Below are 14,544 nucleotides of genomic sequence, written 5' to 3' on the forward strand. Positions count from 1 at the left end.
TCTTCAAGTTACTACTGATGCTCACTGTTTTCAAACGCATCCTGTGGGTGCATCCTGTGGAGATGAGGACTGGCAAAAAATTGAAGACTGCTAATGTTATTTTAATAAAGTTGCAATATTCGTGAAGCATTTTTTAAATGCAAGTATTATATTAATAAAATTTTCACCAAAAAGAAAACCATAGCTTCATTAAAACCAAGCTTTTTTATTTAAATAATGCACATTTGGGTGTAGATTACAAACATGTGAAAAGATGTCACTGTCCATAATGAGTGAGGTACAAATAGCAGAAAGGTAGGTTTTGGGATCAATATAAATTGTATTAACTTTGAAAGACACAGATGACATTACATAAGGAAGCCCTTGATGGTTCAAGTTATTAACTTTAAGTTTCTACAAGACAGTAGTGAGAAGCTCTCAATTCCCAAATCTGCTGCAAGAGCCCCCAGTTACCAGAAAGGAAATTACATTTCAAGGCACCTTTGTTATTTTAAATCTCCGTCTCAGTCTCTCTCTCTCACATCTAACAACAGTGGTTTCTCTAACATTCTTTCAGAAATTTCTAACATTTTATTAAGCAGATCCAGCAGAACTAGCCCAGTACCTCTTCTGTTACTAAACAGAAACAAGTGTCCTTTTTCTAAGCCTCTCTGGGCATAAGGGTAACTGGTTAATGTATGTGTGTTGGAGGATGCTGGGGGGAGAAATGGAAAAGAAATAACACTACTGTATTTTGCAGGTTGGAAAAATCTATAAATAGCACTTGAGTTTTTTTGCATTTTTTAACAGGAGTTTATTAGTACTATCATGCAGTATTAATACTCTAGTTAAATAATACTAGCAGTCCTCAAAAGTTTAGTGCCGCTTTTGAATTCACATTCCCAGAAAATATAAATAAAAAGCTTATGGAATGCATGTGAATAGAGCAATTACCCAACATGCTTCCCAGAGCATGCTGGAGCCTTAGCAAGAGCTAAAGTCACTTTTCATCTACTCTCGTTACTGAATCCCAACAGCAGTCTTGCTTTCCCAGCAAAAGGAACAGATTGCTAGTGATATTTGAGAATGCCCAAGAGAGAGGCTGGGGGTTTAAAAAAAAAAAGAAAAACCTCTCAAACTTCGCATTTCAATGCTTCAACCAGAAACACAGACCCACCATCTTCAGAACATGCAATCATGGTAATCAGTTCAGGAACTTCCCCCTACCCAAAAAGAAAAAAAATCCAGGAAAATAACCTAGAGCAACCGATATGAGATCCTGCAAGTAAATGCTATAAGAGGCTACAGAATTCTGCCATTCGGTGGAGGAAAACTGAAGGTGTATCTGCCAAGGAAAGTAATCCTGAAGGCCACATGACTGAAAGAATAAAAGCACTGGAAGGAGAAAACACAAGCAGCCACCAGACAAGAGGCAATGTATTCAGCTGCAACAGGAGGAAATTGGTCAAAACAAGGGGAAGAACAAGGGATGACAAGCAAGAGACTGTTGCGAAGGAAACTGCCTTTGGCTCTGTGACCTGACCCCTTCTTCTCTAGGGGGTACTGTATGAACACCTTGGGCCAGGAAAACAAGGGAGGGCTCTGGCCTGGTCTGGAAAAGCCCGGGAAAGCCACAGAGTCAACAAAGACCTTTCCGGTCCACAGCATCCTGGAGCAACAGAGAGTTTCAAGATTTGGGATTCAGGACCGCCCCCGGGGCCACTCTGGGTCTTCCCTAAGGAGGGAAATGGACCTTCAGAACCAGTCTCAACAGAGTTGATCTGGGGGTGCTCCAGGCCTGGTCTAACCTAGTCAGAACCGTCTCTCCCCTGACTCCTAACCTACTCTCCTAAACCAAGACAGAGAACCTGATTGGTCTGAATGTGGGGTCTGTGGGATTAAAAAAAAAATTACAATTTTCTCACTATATTCTCTCTTGGACCATACGTCCACTGAAGTAACATGCTCTACAAAGATGCTTTCCTGTGCCAGACGATTGTTTCTAAATGGCTTTTATGTCCAGCTTTAGTATAAAGCAAAGTCTCAGAGTTTAAAAAAAAAAAAAGATCATAACCACAAACAAATGACGCAATATGTTCGGGACTGTGAACAAATTCTTTTAAAGGACAGATAGTGCTGTCGCAGTAGGGGTTTTCATGACACATTTTGGATAGAATGCTGTTGTAGAATCAGGGAACATATTTGTTGCCAAATTGTACTCTCCACGTGCTTAGTACAGTGCTCTGCACACAGTAAGCGCTCAATAAATGAGTGAATGAATTTTTCCAAAAAGGTGTATATTTGGATAAAATGTGTACGTGTGGATACAACGTATGATGGAAGAAATGGTTTTATAAGGCCCAGTACAAGTAGTACTATGTGAAATTTCATGAATGCGAGGTTCTTCAGGAACAAAATCCCAATATTATGGCTAAATTGACTGCACTAATATTTGCTATGTACATAGCAAAAGAATAAGTTTAAACTGGGAATTGAAAAGCAATATGAATTTTCAAGGGTGCCTGGCTTATGAATCTGGAAATGTTATCCGGACCACAACGATTAAGTCAGAGACTAGTTTGCACTGCTGCAAAAATCATTTTTTGAAACTAGCAGATCTGTCATTTAGGAAAATGGAAACAAGTCAGGGTCTGTTGAATCCTCCCTCAATCATCCCAGGTTATGCTTTTGGCCTTCAGAAGGAAAGACTCCATCCTGACTAGAGTAAGGACCAAAGGGACTGTAAAATGAGAGGCAAGAAAAATCTTTTCTCCCAGCCCAAAGCCCTAAGCTAAAAGAATAATACTAGCAATGAATGGAATTTTTTGGAAGAAACAATATGCACCAATCCACTCTTTGCCAAACTTGGAGGCATAACGTCTGCATGCTGTTTGCTGGTAAAAACAAAAAAAAGAGAGAAAGAGCAACTAATGGCAAAGGACTGAGTGAAGAAAAACTAGTAGTGGAATAATCTAGAAGTATTTTCTCCAAGGATTACCTGGGATAAATTGGAACCAATTTTTTTTTAATGCTGTAGTTTGGGAGAGATAAGGTTTACCTCACCTCCAAAACAGACACACAACGGATACCCAGGGGGATATATTTTCTGAGCATAACTTAAGTATCAATTTCCCCAGTGAAAAATTGAAGTCTGTACAAAACACAATTACATTTGTCTATCTCTTTAAGTTTGTGATATGAATAACTTAATGGTACTGAAAATAATACTTATTTAGACAGGGGAAAATTACATATATTAGTAAGAACATAAACCAATCTTAATTTGAATACAGAAATTGAATATCAGGAATTTGTTACAGATATATCCTCTTCTTTTAAATAAGATGACTTTATTAGAAATGCCATAGGTCTCAGATCAACTTACCAGGAATATTATTTTGTGTGTTTAAATGAAATCAGCAAATCATACTCATTTTTAAGATACAAGATTGTCAATACCTGGGAGGATACCATTATTTTGTTCTTCTAGGAATCTACACCCACAACAGCTAAACAACCAGACATAATGGAATGGCACATAGATGCATTTCTTAACCTTAACCCTTGCTTCTTCTCTCCTAAATAACCCTACTTCTGGCCCAAATGCATGATCTACATTTACCATCTCCAGTAGCAAACCAAAATTTTCCTGTAGCCTAAGCTACTCTTAAAGCTTTCTTGCTAAAATGTAAGGCAACGTTAACTGTTACAGAAGTCGTGACACTAATACCAGGAAAAGAGATTATAAATGAAACGAATGTTCAGAATACTACATAGTCTGATTTCAAACAGAATATAAAATGGACAAGAGAACCAGTAAATGAGACGGGCCTCGAGATTCCCCAGGTGGTTGATTTTGCTTACCTTGCCTCTTGCGGATGGTCCTCCACATCCTCCTCTGAATCAGCCTATTGAACAAAGAAAATACTTTTTATGAGGTATTTCAAAAGGAGAACAGAGTGTTCAACAGAAACACACTTCTTTAAATCCCACCAAGGCTGATGTACTTTTAATGACTCACTAGTAAAAAGCCACAGATTGTTAAATGATGCCTTAAATGGATCCACTGCACACAAAAATTCTGCTTGCTTAAGTAATCAACTCAACCTAGCCAACAGCTAGGGGTGAATTTTACTTCACAACTACTTTAGGATCCTGATTCTCAATCTGCTGTCCCATAATCAATAAAATTCCAACATAAAGATTTCCCCCTTTTTTCTGGAATCCCCAAAATGTATTTTCTTGGTCATTTTAAATCACCAGTTCTAACAATAAAATCCGTTGAAATTTACCAACAGCATAAACCGTACTTGAGAGTTCACCTAAAAACTGCCACATAGACCTTCATTATGACTACAACCGTTTCACCAATAAGGAATAGGACTTTAACAGAAGCTTGCTAAATACATTGGCTACCACCAGCACCATGTCCATGGAAATTCCAAATCAATACAGGTTTTGGTGGTTTTCCTCCTAACATCACTGCACATATTCATGAGTTGTCTTTTAGACTTCGTGTCTCTGTTAGCATTCTTATGCCAGAGAGGAATTTTCTTCCTTGAGATTTCCAGGAGCTTGAGAGGCAGCATGGCCAAGTGGATAGAACTCAAGACTCAGAATCACGAGACCTGTGTTCTAATCCTGGCTCTTCCACTTACCTGCAGTGTGACCTTCGGCAACTCATTTAAATTCCCTGTTACTCAGTTTCCTAGTCTGCAAAATGGGCACTCACATCTGCTCTCCCTCCCCTTTAGACTGTGAACCCCATGTGGGACAAAGACTGCGTCGGATCTGACTCTACTCAATCAACCCCAGTGTGTAGCACGGTACTTGTCACATTGCTCCTCCTTCTCTATCCTAAAGGAAAACACAGCAAGTTGTGAGCCAAAAAATGCTAGGTTCAGCAAAGTGTTACCAGTACAGTTTCATTTTCTATCCATTTCAGTTCCTGCTCATCAGCTTTGGAAAGAAATAAAAGTGGGGGAAAAGAGAGACTGAACATGAACACAGCTAAAGTCAGAGCTGAACCCTGCCACTTCAACCCAGGACAGGAGGGCTCCAGCTTTAAATCACAACTATGCACCTCTGGCAAGGAACCAATCTCTGTTCTGGAGGCAGGGGCATGGACCAAATGAACCCTCAGGATCCCTCGCTGGAACGTGATTCTTCACAGAACCCATAATCTCAGTCTCAGTAATAAAAGGCTGACTGAACTACCGAGAAATACCTCCTTGTCCCTAGAACCCGCCCTTTCAAAAACAGGGCCGGAAAGCAGCAACAGAACACCAGGCCACACGTACCATATTCTTGAAAGTTCGAGGCAGTGGCCCTGCCTACGTCTTCAACACTGATGACGATTTTGAAGACAAGGATAGGAACAGAACACTTTGAAAGTCATGCTCCAGTTGAACAGGGTCATAATAATAATTATGGTACTTATTAAGTTATAGGACTCAGTCAGCGCTTACTATGTGCTAGGCTTTGTACTAAACGCTGGGGTAGATACAAGCAAATTGGGTTGGATAGAATCCCTGTCTCACGTGGGGCTCACAGTCTCAATCCCCATTTTATAGATGAAGTAACAGGCACAGAGAAGTGAGGTGATTAGCCCAAGGTCAAACAGCAGACAAGTGGCAGGGAAATCCAAGACTCCAACACCCCTAGTCTCTTTACCGCTCCTGTGTTTTCCCCCTATTCCAACCCTCGCCAGCTGCTGTCCATCCAGCCACCCCTCTAAAGTGATTTCGCAGACCATGGCAGATTCATGGCTTGACGCCTGCAAACTAAAATCATCTCCCAAACCTATGGCTGCCACATGTCACTCCACTACTTCCCTTGGCTCTCTGTCATCTTCCATGACAAATTCTAGTTTCTGACTGTTACCTGCAAAGTTTTGCCATCAGTTGTCCCATTCATCCCTCAGCATTCCCCAGGCCTCACCATCTTTCCCAACCAAACCTGCCTTCCTGGAGCCCTCTTATATTTGACTCTCTTCTCATCTTCGAGTCTTGACCCAAGACAACCTCTATACACGGGACAACCTCCCTCCTCTTGTTAAAAATTTGCGCAATATACTGCGCAAATATATATCCTGCTGAATACTCAAGCAGGAACTTCTCCCAGTTTTCCCATCCCCACCCTTTCTCCAAATCATCAGCACAAGTCACATACAGCAGCTTCTCAACTCATTCTTGCAATTAATGTGGTTAATGGATCTTTGTTCATGTTTGCTATTCTCCCTCACCCATTAGACTGTAAACTCCTTAAGAATGATTAACTCCATTTACTCAGCACAGCTCTGTACTAAGCACTTGGGAGAATACAACAGAATTTGCATACATGATCCCTGCCCTCAAAGATCCTACAATCTAAAGGGAGAGACAGTCACTTAAATTACAGATAGCAGAAAGTAAAAGGCCTCCCGGAGGAAATCTGATTCAAAGGGGCTTTGAAGATGGATTGAGCTGTGGTCTGTTGGATATGAAAGGGAGAGAGAGTTCTAAGCAGAAGGGAGGAGGTGAGCGAGACATCAACAGCAGGAGAGATGAGAGTAGGCCGGAGCGAGTAGGTTAGCTTGAGAGGAATAAAGAGTGCAAGTTAGGTCATGGTGGGAGAAGAGTGTGGATAATTGGGAGGAAGCAAGTTGTTTGAGTGTTTTAAAGCCAATGATTAGGAATCTCTGCCTGATACAGAAAGGAATGGGTAACACTGGAGGTGCAGATAGAATGCCTTTTTTACAAAAATAATCTGGACAGCAGAATGAAGGCTGGACTGGAGAGGACCGTGGCTGAAGCCAGTAAACAGATTGTTGCAGTTGTCAATCAGGGATATGACAAATACCTAGACCAGCATGGGGGCCATTTGGATAGAGGAAGGTCAAATGCTAGAAATAACGAGCAGAAAAAACCACCAGGATCTGGTGACAAACTGGATGCAAGGAGGAGTCAAGGACAGCATCAAGGTGGAAGACTGGAAAGACAGTGGTGTTGTCAACTACGATGGGAAAGTTGGGGTTTTTTTTGTTTTTTTTGGTTTTTTTACTTATTTACTCCGCTGCAAGCACTGTTCTAAGCACTGGAGTAGATACAAGTTTACCAGGTTGGACACAAACCCTGTCCCCGCCTGGGGTTCACAGTCTAAATTTGAAGGGAGAGGATTTACTCCCCAAATGGCAGATGAGGTAAATGAGGCATGGAGAAGTTAAATGACTTGCCCAAGGTCACCCAGCAAGCGAATGGCACATCTGGGATTAAAATCCAGGTCTCCTGACTCCCAGGCCCGTGATCTTTCCACTAGGCCACACTGCAGAGCGGAGGATTTAGGAAGGAAGAGGAGAAATATTGTACACATCAATTTTTTTTTTTTTTTTAACATGTACCTCTCACCCTCCTCCTCCCCCACAACATCACACAGTCCTACACTCCCTGGGAGTACTCAAACTTTACTAAATAATATTATTTATGAGAAGGCTTGCACTGCCTCACTATGCTTGGGGTAGTTAGGAAGGTGGCTAAAATCTCATCATTACATTCACGCAAAACTATTTCTGAAAAATAAAATGAAGGGTATGAGCAGGAAAATTAGAAAGAGAAAGTATTAGCTAAGAACTTCCTGCCACCTCTCTTCTAAGGGTCAGTGGGGGAGAAAAAAAGTCTTACCTATGCTTAACATTCTAAAAACGTTCTTTAAAAACATTTATTCATTCAATCATATTTATTGAGCACTTACTGTGTGCAGAGCACTGTACCAAGCACTTGGACAGTATAATTCAGCAACACATACAGACAATTCCTGTCCACAACGGGCTCACAGTCACTAATCTGTGTATTTCCACAGCTCAGGGTAGTACCATGGCATTTTGCCTTCGCAACTTTGTCAAAAGAAGGAATCTACTTCTCACTATTCTGTGAACAAGGTTTCACACATATGCTTGCAATTTCACTTTCCCTAAACTCACGGCTAGGATCCAGATACCTGACCATTACTCCTACTTTTTCTTTACAAAGACTCAATTGATCAAGGTTACAATTTGAAATGAATCTGATCACTTAAGGATATATAGACACATTAAAAAAATTCAATTTCTCACTCAGAGAAATCATTTCCCAAATAGGCAAGCTTATGTAAATAATTAGGGTAAGCAAATATTTGTCAGCATTGCTTTTTTATTGGCACTGAATATCATTCCTTCTTCTGCCACAAGCATAGCACTGCCATATCATGGGTTCAAAATCCATCTTAGAAATTCTCCCTCAACATATAGTACAAAAAATAAAACAGAAATATAACCATTTACACTAAAATGTGGAATCTGCAAAAATATACGAAGCAGATACGGTATGCTAACATACATAAACCATTGAATTCTGCTGATATTTTAGTGCAGGCATACATTTTTGAAGTTCCTCTAATTTACAGACATGAAAACACAAAAGTACATCACTGCAGAAGAGTCACCCCATTTCAGCAGTCACACATGGCGGGGTTTTTTGCTCCTCTAGCCAGAACACTATAAAGCCACCTGAATAGTGACCGGATAGGTTTTTACTTGAAAATGTTACTGACAAATGCTAGCAATTTCACTTTCATACAACTCATTTTTTAAGCTTCAAAATGTTCCATAATGATCACTTTTGTCTGATGAGCAAATCTAATCATAGGTTCCAAAGATTTCACAAAATCAGCCTATGTTTAAGGGGCCCCAAAACACCCAACAGAAAGGGGGGGGAGGGGAATTTAATATTAACTGATTTTTTCGATTTAATATGTAGGGCCAAACAGGTTGGGTCAGAAGATGCTTTAGTCTTAATAATAATAATAATGATATTCATTAAGCACGTACTATATGCCAAGCATGGTGAAAAGCACTGGGGTAGATAGATTCAAGATAATCAGGCCACAGGAAGCAGCATGGTTTAGTGCATAGAGCAGGTCAGAAGGACCTGGGTTCTAATACCGATTCTTTCACTTGTCCGCTGTGTGACCTAAGGCAAGTCACTTAACTTCTCTAGGCCTAGATTATTTCATCTGTACAATGGGGATTAAGAGTTTGAGCCCCATGTGGGAGAGGGAATGCGTCCAACCTCACTGACTTGTATCTACCCCAGTGCTTAGAACAGTGCTTGGCACATAGTAAGCACTTTACAAGTACCATAATTATTATTATTAGACCAGACAGTCTCTGTCCCACAAGAGGTTCACCATCCTCTAGACTGAATGCTCATTGTGGGCAGGGAATGAATCAGTTTGTTACATTGTGCTCCCCCAAGCACTTAGTACAATGTTCTTCACACAGTAAGCGCTCAATAAATACAACTGACTACGGGGGAAGAACAGAAACAGATCCCCATTTTACACATAAGGAAACTGAGGCATAGAGAAGTTAAATGACTTGCTTAAGGTCACCCACAGCAGGCAAGTGGAACCAAGTCCTCTGACTACCAGGCCTGTGCTCCTTTCACTTGGCCACACTTCCTGGAGCAGGCTGGATTGGCCCAACACTCTGCCTGAATGATAGTGGCACCCTGGGGGTGCTAAGGACTCTTTCTCCCTAGACCCTTTGTCCTGCCTGGGCTCTGTAACCAAACTACAGGCCCCCCAAAAAGACAGAGGAATACGGCTGATGGAGTCTGTCCTATCAAACACCACACAGGCAGTCGATTTCACAAAAGCGTTCCTGGACAAGCTGGGAACGAGGATTAGCAGTGACATGAACCAAAAACACTGATCTTGTCGATATGGCACAATCCCCACTGGTGTGTCACATTGGTTCTGCAAGGCCAACGCAGTTCTGGGCCCAACCGGATTCATATGGAAAAACTCTCTTCAAAAGAAACACGTGCCCTGTGGCAGGCACAAACAATCCCTAAATCTGGTCTTTCAAAATTAAAAAATAAAAAAAAAACGCTGCCTTTAAGACCAAAAATTACAAGAAAAATTAAGCTTTATAGCCACACTTTCTCACCTCAGGTCAGGGAACATAACTGCAAACTATACTCCATATGAGGCTACAACTTAGTTCCTTTATGACATGTCAGCTCTGATGTGAAACCAACTCAGAGACTTAGTTTAAAAAATAGAAGTAATTCTTTCATCATCCAGAATAAAGGGAGGGGGGGCTCCCAAGAGAATGGGTCTCCTCATTTAAAGGCCCAGTGTTTAAATGCCTAGGAAAGCTCTTCTCAGAACTATGGCTAGAACAGATTAGAGAAAAATGAACATATGCCTCAGAGTCTACAATACACACTTGTCTGAAGAAAAAGTGCAAACATTTTACAATCCAATTTCTCCCCTGCATGACTAATCTGAATTTTTTTTGCAAATCAAGCCAGATAGAGAGGAATATAAATATTTTACTGTATGGGGTAAATTACCACCACTGTGAAAAACCAAGTTTCTTTTAAAAAAAGGGGGGGGTCTGAATATGGACCTTGATAGAAACATGGGAGAAATACATGTGGAGAAAAGTATATTTTTCATCCGAATGATCATGGAACAAAGATGGCTGAAAATGTTTCTCTCAATATGTACATTTGCGATCAAAATAGAATTAGCAAAAGTTAAAAATCAAACCAGCACAGAAGTTTCACAATTACCTGACAGATCCATATAAAACGCTAGCAATTATTTTCTCCAACTGCATACATTATATCACCATATAACGAAAACCTGAAAATCAAGTTTGTAAGTGGGTGTACTCGAGCTGCTGGAGACCTCTGGAAATGATCCAGGGATATTAGGATGTTGAGTCTGCCATACAAAATTTCAACCTGAAGCAGCTCGACATTCATGGGAGAATATGGCATCTTCCCCACCATGTGCTCTCAGGAAGCCTAAAGGATCTGCTCCTTCCCAGACCGCAGTGTCATCCAAAAGGCAGTGTCTCCTGCTGCATTCGGTGGAGCTGGGGGACTCCCAAAGGGGAAGATATCTGCTCGAGTGGCACCATTTTCCTCTCCTCACCATGAGGGGAGGCTCTGGTGGCTCCACGGTTGCACAAGCCTGGATTTGAGGTGGATGCAACTGTCTGAGCCGTGTGCCAGGGGAGGGGAGTGGGGAGGGAGAAAGCCACCCTCGATGCCAGGTGTTCTGAACCGGGCACACCATCTATTTGCCTTGCAAATTGACACTGGCGAGGAAGGCGCAGGGGGCGGCCGCCTAGGCCTCTCCATTCACACACCGAGACACACCCCTCCCCACCTCCACAAAAAACCCTGTCACTTTCTCCTCCTCACCTGGGTGGCCAGCAGGAGTTCCCCTTCTTCGGCTTGCCACAACTCCACCACGTTGGGCAGCGGCTCGATAGCTAGACGGGCACCAAAAGGCGAGGGGGAGGGAAAATAAAAACAACAACAATACTCGTTTTTAGTTGGAGAAGAGGCATCGGCTCTCCACCCCCTAGCTCTCCCCCAACTTTTAAGGGCGGTAAAGGGGACTGGGAAGGGGGCTCCCACTCACTGAGAAGGAGGAATATTTCACATACAGACAAAAACACAACACCGGATTCATAGGGGGAGAAGTTTCTGATACGGAAAGGCGAAGAGGGAGACGAGGCCCCCGTGGGGTGACAGCGTGGGGGGGGGGGGAGAGAAAAGCTCAGCCGAGGGGGGTTTGATGGCGTTTCGGAGGGGGGAAAAAAGGGATTCTGGTGGTCCCAGAGATCTGTCCCAATGGGGGAGGGAGGGCCGGGAACCATTCCGGGTGGGGGGGGGGGGGAACACACAAAGCGGGGTGGGAGGCCGAGGCCCGTTCGCTCGGCGCCCTGCGGGCACAAAGCGGAGGAGGCGGAGGAGGCGGCGGCGGCCAAAGGAGGCTCCTCCTGGGGCATTTTCCACTCCCGGCTTCTCTCCAGGAGGTTGGGAAGCCCTTCCCGGCTGGTGGCCGCCCCCGATTTTACCTCCTTCTGGGGGGGGGGGGGGGGCAAAAAAAGGCCCGCACATGCACACCCCTGCACATGCACACCCCCGCATATGCAAACCCCCGCACATGCACACCGCCCGCAGAGCAAAAGAAAGAGAAACCCCAAACGGCGCTGACCTTGTCCCTGCGCCTCTCCGGGGCGAAAGCAGGGCAAGAGGACGTGGAAGACGCCGAGGAGGAGGTTGACGGCCGTGGCCGCGCGGCAGTGGCTGCCCGGCTGCGGGTGTCGGAGCCCCGCCATGCTGCTGCTGCTGCCTGCTGCTGGCTGCTGCTGCTGCTGGGCTGGGCCGAGGACTGCCGGCGCTGCAGTGCGCTGCAGTGCGCTGCAGTGCACTGCGAGGCGTCGCCGGTCGCTGCCTGCGCCGCTGCTCCCGCCCCCGGCGCCTCCCCCGGGCTCCTCCGCCCTGCGCGCCTGTGCGGCAGCGATAGGGAGGAGGAGGGTTGCATTCATTCATTCACTCCATCCTCTTTACCGAGCGCTTACGAGGTGCAGAGCATTGCACTGAGCGCTGGGAATGGACAATTCGGCAGCACCTAGAGACCATCCCTGCCCGCCTTACGTAATGGCATTTGTTAATAATGTTGGTATTTGTTAAGCACTTACTATGTGCAGAGCACGGTTCTATGCGCTGGCCTATACGAGGTAATCAGGTTGTCCCACACGAGGCTCACAATCTTCAGCCCCGTTTTACAGATGAGGTAACTGAGACACAGAGAAGTTAAGTGCCTTGCCCACAGCCACACAATTTGTTAAGCGCTTAGTATGTGCCGAACACTGTTCGAAGCGCTGGGGAGGATGCAAGGTGATCAGGTTGCCCCACGTGGGGCTCACGGCCTCTCGATAGGATTGACTGAGCGCTTAGTCTGTGCACAGCACTGGATTAAGCGCTTGGAATGGACAATTCGGCAACAGAGACCATCCCTGCCCAGTGACGGGGCCTTAATAATAATGTTCATTCATTCATTCAATAGTATTTATTGAGTGCTTACTATGTGCAGAGCACTGGACTAAGCGCTTAGAATGAACAAGTCGGCAACAGATAGAGACAGACCCTGCCCTTTGACGGGTTTACAGTCTAATCGGGGGAGACAGACAGACAAGAACAATGGCAATAAATAGAGTCAAGGGGAAGAACATCTCCTAAAAACAATGGCAACTAAATAGAATCAAGGCGATGTACATTTCATTAACAAAATAAATAGGGTAATAATGTTGGTATTTGTTAAGCGCTTACTATGTGCAGAGCACGGTTCTAAGCGCTGGGAGAGATACAGGGTCATCAGGTTGTCCCACGTGAAGCTCACAGTTAATCCCCATTTTACAGATGAGGTAACTGAGGCACAGAGAAGTGAAGTGACTTGCCCACAGTCACACAGCTGACAAGTGGCAGAGGCGGGATTCGAACTCCTGACCTCTGTCTCCCAAGCCCAGGCTCTTTCCACTGAGCCATGCTGCTTCTCCCCATTTTCCATCTGGGGTGGCCCCCAGCCCTGCACCACATTCATTCAATAGTATTTATTGAGCGCTTACTATGTGCAGAGCACTGTACTGAGCACTTGGAATGTATAAATCGGTAACAGATAGAGATCCCATGGCCCTGGGACCCAAAGGGGGCGGGAACCCCCCCCCGCACCCTGCCCTTTTCATTCACTCAGTCGTATTTATTGAGCGCTCACTATGTGCAGAGCACTCTACTAAGGGTTTGGGATGAGCCCCCGATTGGGCAGGGATCGTCTCTCTCTATTGCCAAATTGTCCGTTGCAAGCGCTTAGTACAGTGCTCTGCACATAGTAAGCGCTCAATAAATACTAATGAATGAATGTACCATTAGGCAACAGAGAGAGAACACCCCTGCCCAATGACGGGCTCACAGTCACAGCAAAACAGAACAAAACATCATCATCTCCCAGACTCCTCCTTTGATATCACTGTCTTTGCAGCCCGGGCAAAATGTAAAATAGAAAGGCAGCGCTGACACCCTCTCTCACCACGAACAGAAAGGCCGATTGGGTCAAGGAGGGAGACACTGAAAGGGGACGTAGTTGCAGGCCCCTTCTCCCGCAATTTTGCCTGGATCTACTGGCGGAAAAGAGAGCCTCCCCTCCCCCTGCAGCAGGCTGCCAACAGGGTAGGGATGGAGATCAATGGGTGGTCCTAATAATTACGGTGTTGGTTAAAAGCTTGCTATGTGCAAAGCACTGCTCTAAGCGCTGCAGTGAAGCCACGAGGCTACCGTTCCTTCTGCCGAAAGGACATCCCCCGGCTTAAGGGGGATGGGGGGGGGGGTCTTGACATTCAAGATGAGAAAACTGGCCAAGGCCCCTCCAAAATCTAACCTCCATAGAGGAGCCTCTCTTGCGGCCTTTATGGAAACTATCCAAGAAAACAGGTGTTACCTTTCACCACCATTCCTAGGTGAATTAGAACCATCCTCTGCCACTTAAGGCAGATACTTCACTTACAAATGGCAGCCTTTTTTTTCCCACCCCTCGGTAGGAGAATATGAAACAGTTGCCTTCCTGACTAATCCTAGTAAGACGGTGGTAGGATCCTAGGCTTTATAGATAAAGGAGGAAGCCACAAGTCACTCATCCTTCATGCCCGTTTGGAATACGTTTTCCAGTTTGGTGTTTTCTTTTTTTCTT

General features: G+C 44.4%; 1 protein-coding gene across 1 annotated transcript in view; it reads right to left on the reverse strand.

Moving 5' to 3' along the window:
- Positions 1-12,166, reverse strand: part of TMEM131L (transmembrane 131 like) — a 146,676-nt gene extending 134,510 nt beyond the window's left edge. The window contains exons 1-3 of the mRNA XM_007671809.3: positions 12,016-12,166; positions 11,214-11,284; positions 3,844-3,887 (exon numbers count right to left, since the gene is read on the reverse strand). Coding sequence (XP_007669999.2) covers positions 3,844-3,887; positions 11,214-11,284; positions 12,016-12,139 — 239 coding nt within the window. The 5' untranslated portion in view covers positions 12,140-12,166. The remainder of the gene's footprint in view (positions 1-3,843; positions 3,888-11,213; positions 11,285-12,015) is intronic.
- Positions 12,167-14,544: the final 2,378 nt, after the last annotated feature.

This window comes from Ornithorhynchus anatinus, chromosome 12, assembly GCF_004115215.2.
Source record: "Ornithorhynchus anatinus isolate Pmale09 chromosome 12, mOrnAna1.pri.v4, whole genome shotgun sequence".
Taxonomy (NCBI): domain Eukaryota; kingdom Metazoa; phylum Chordata; class Mammalia; order Monotremata; family Ornithorhynchidae; genus Ornithorhynchus; species Ornithorhynchus anatinus.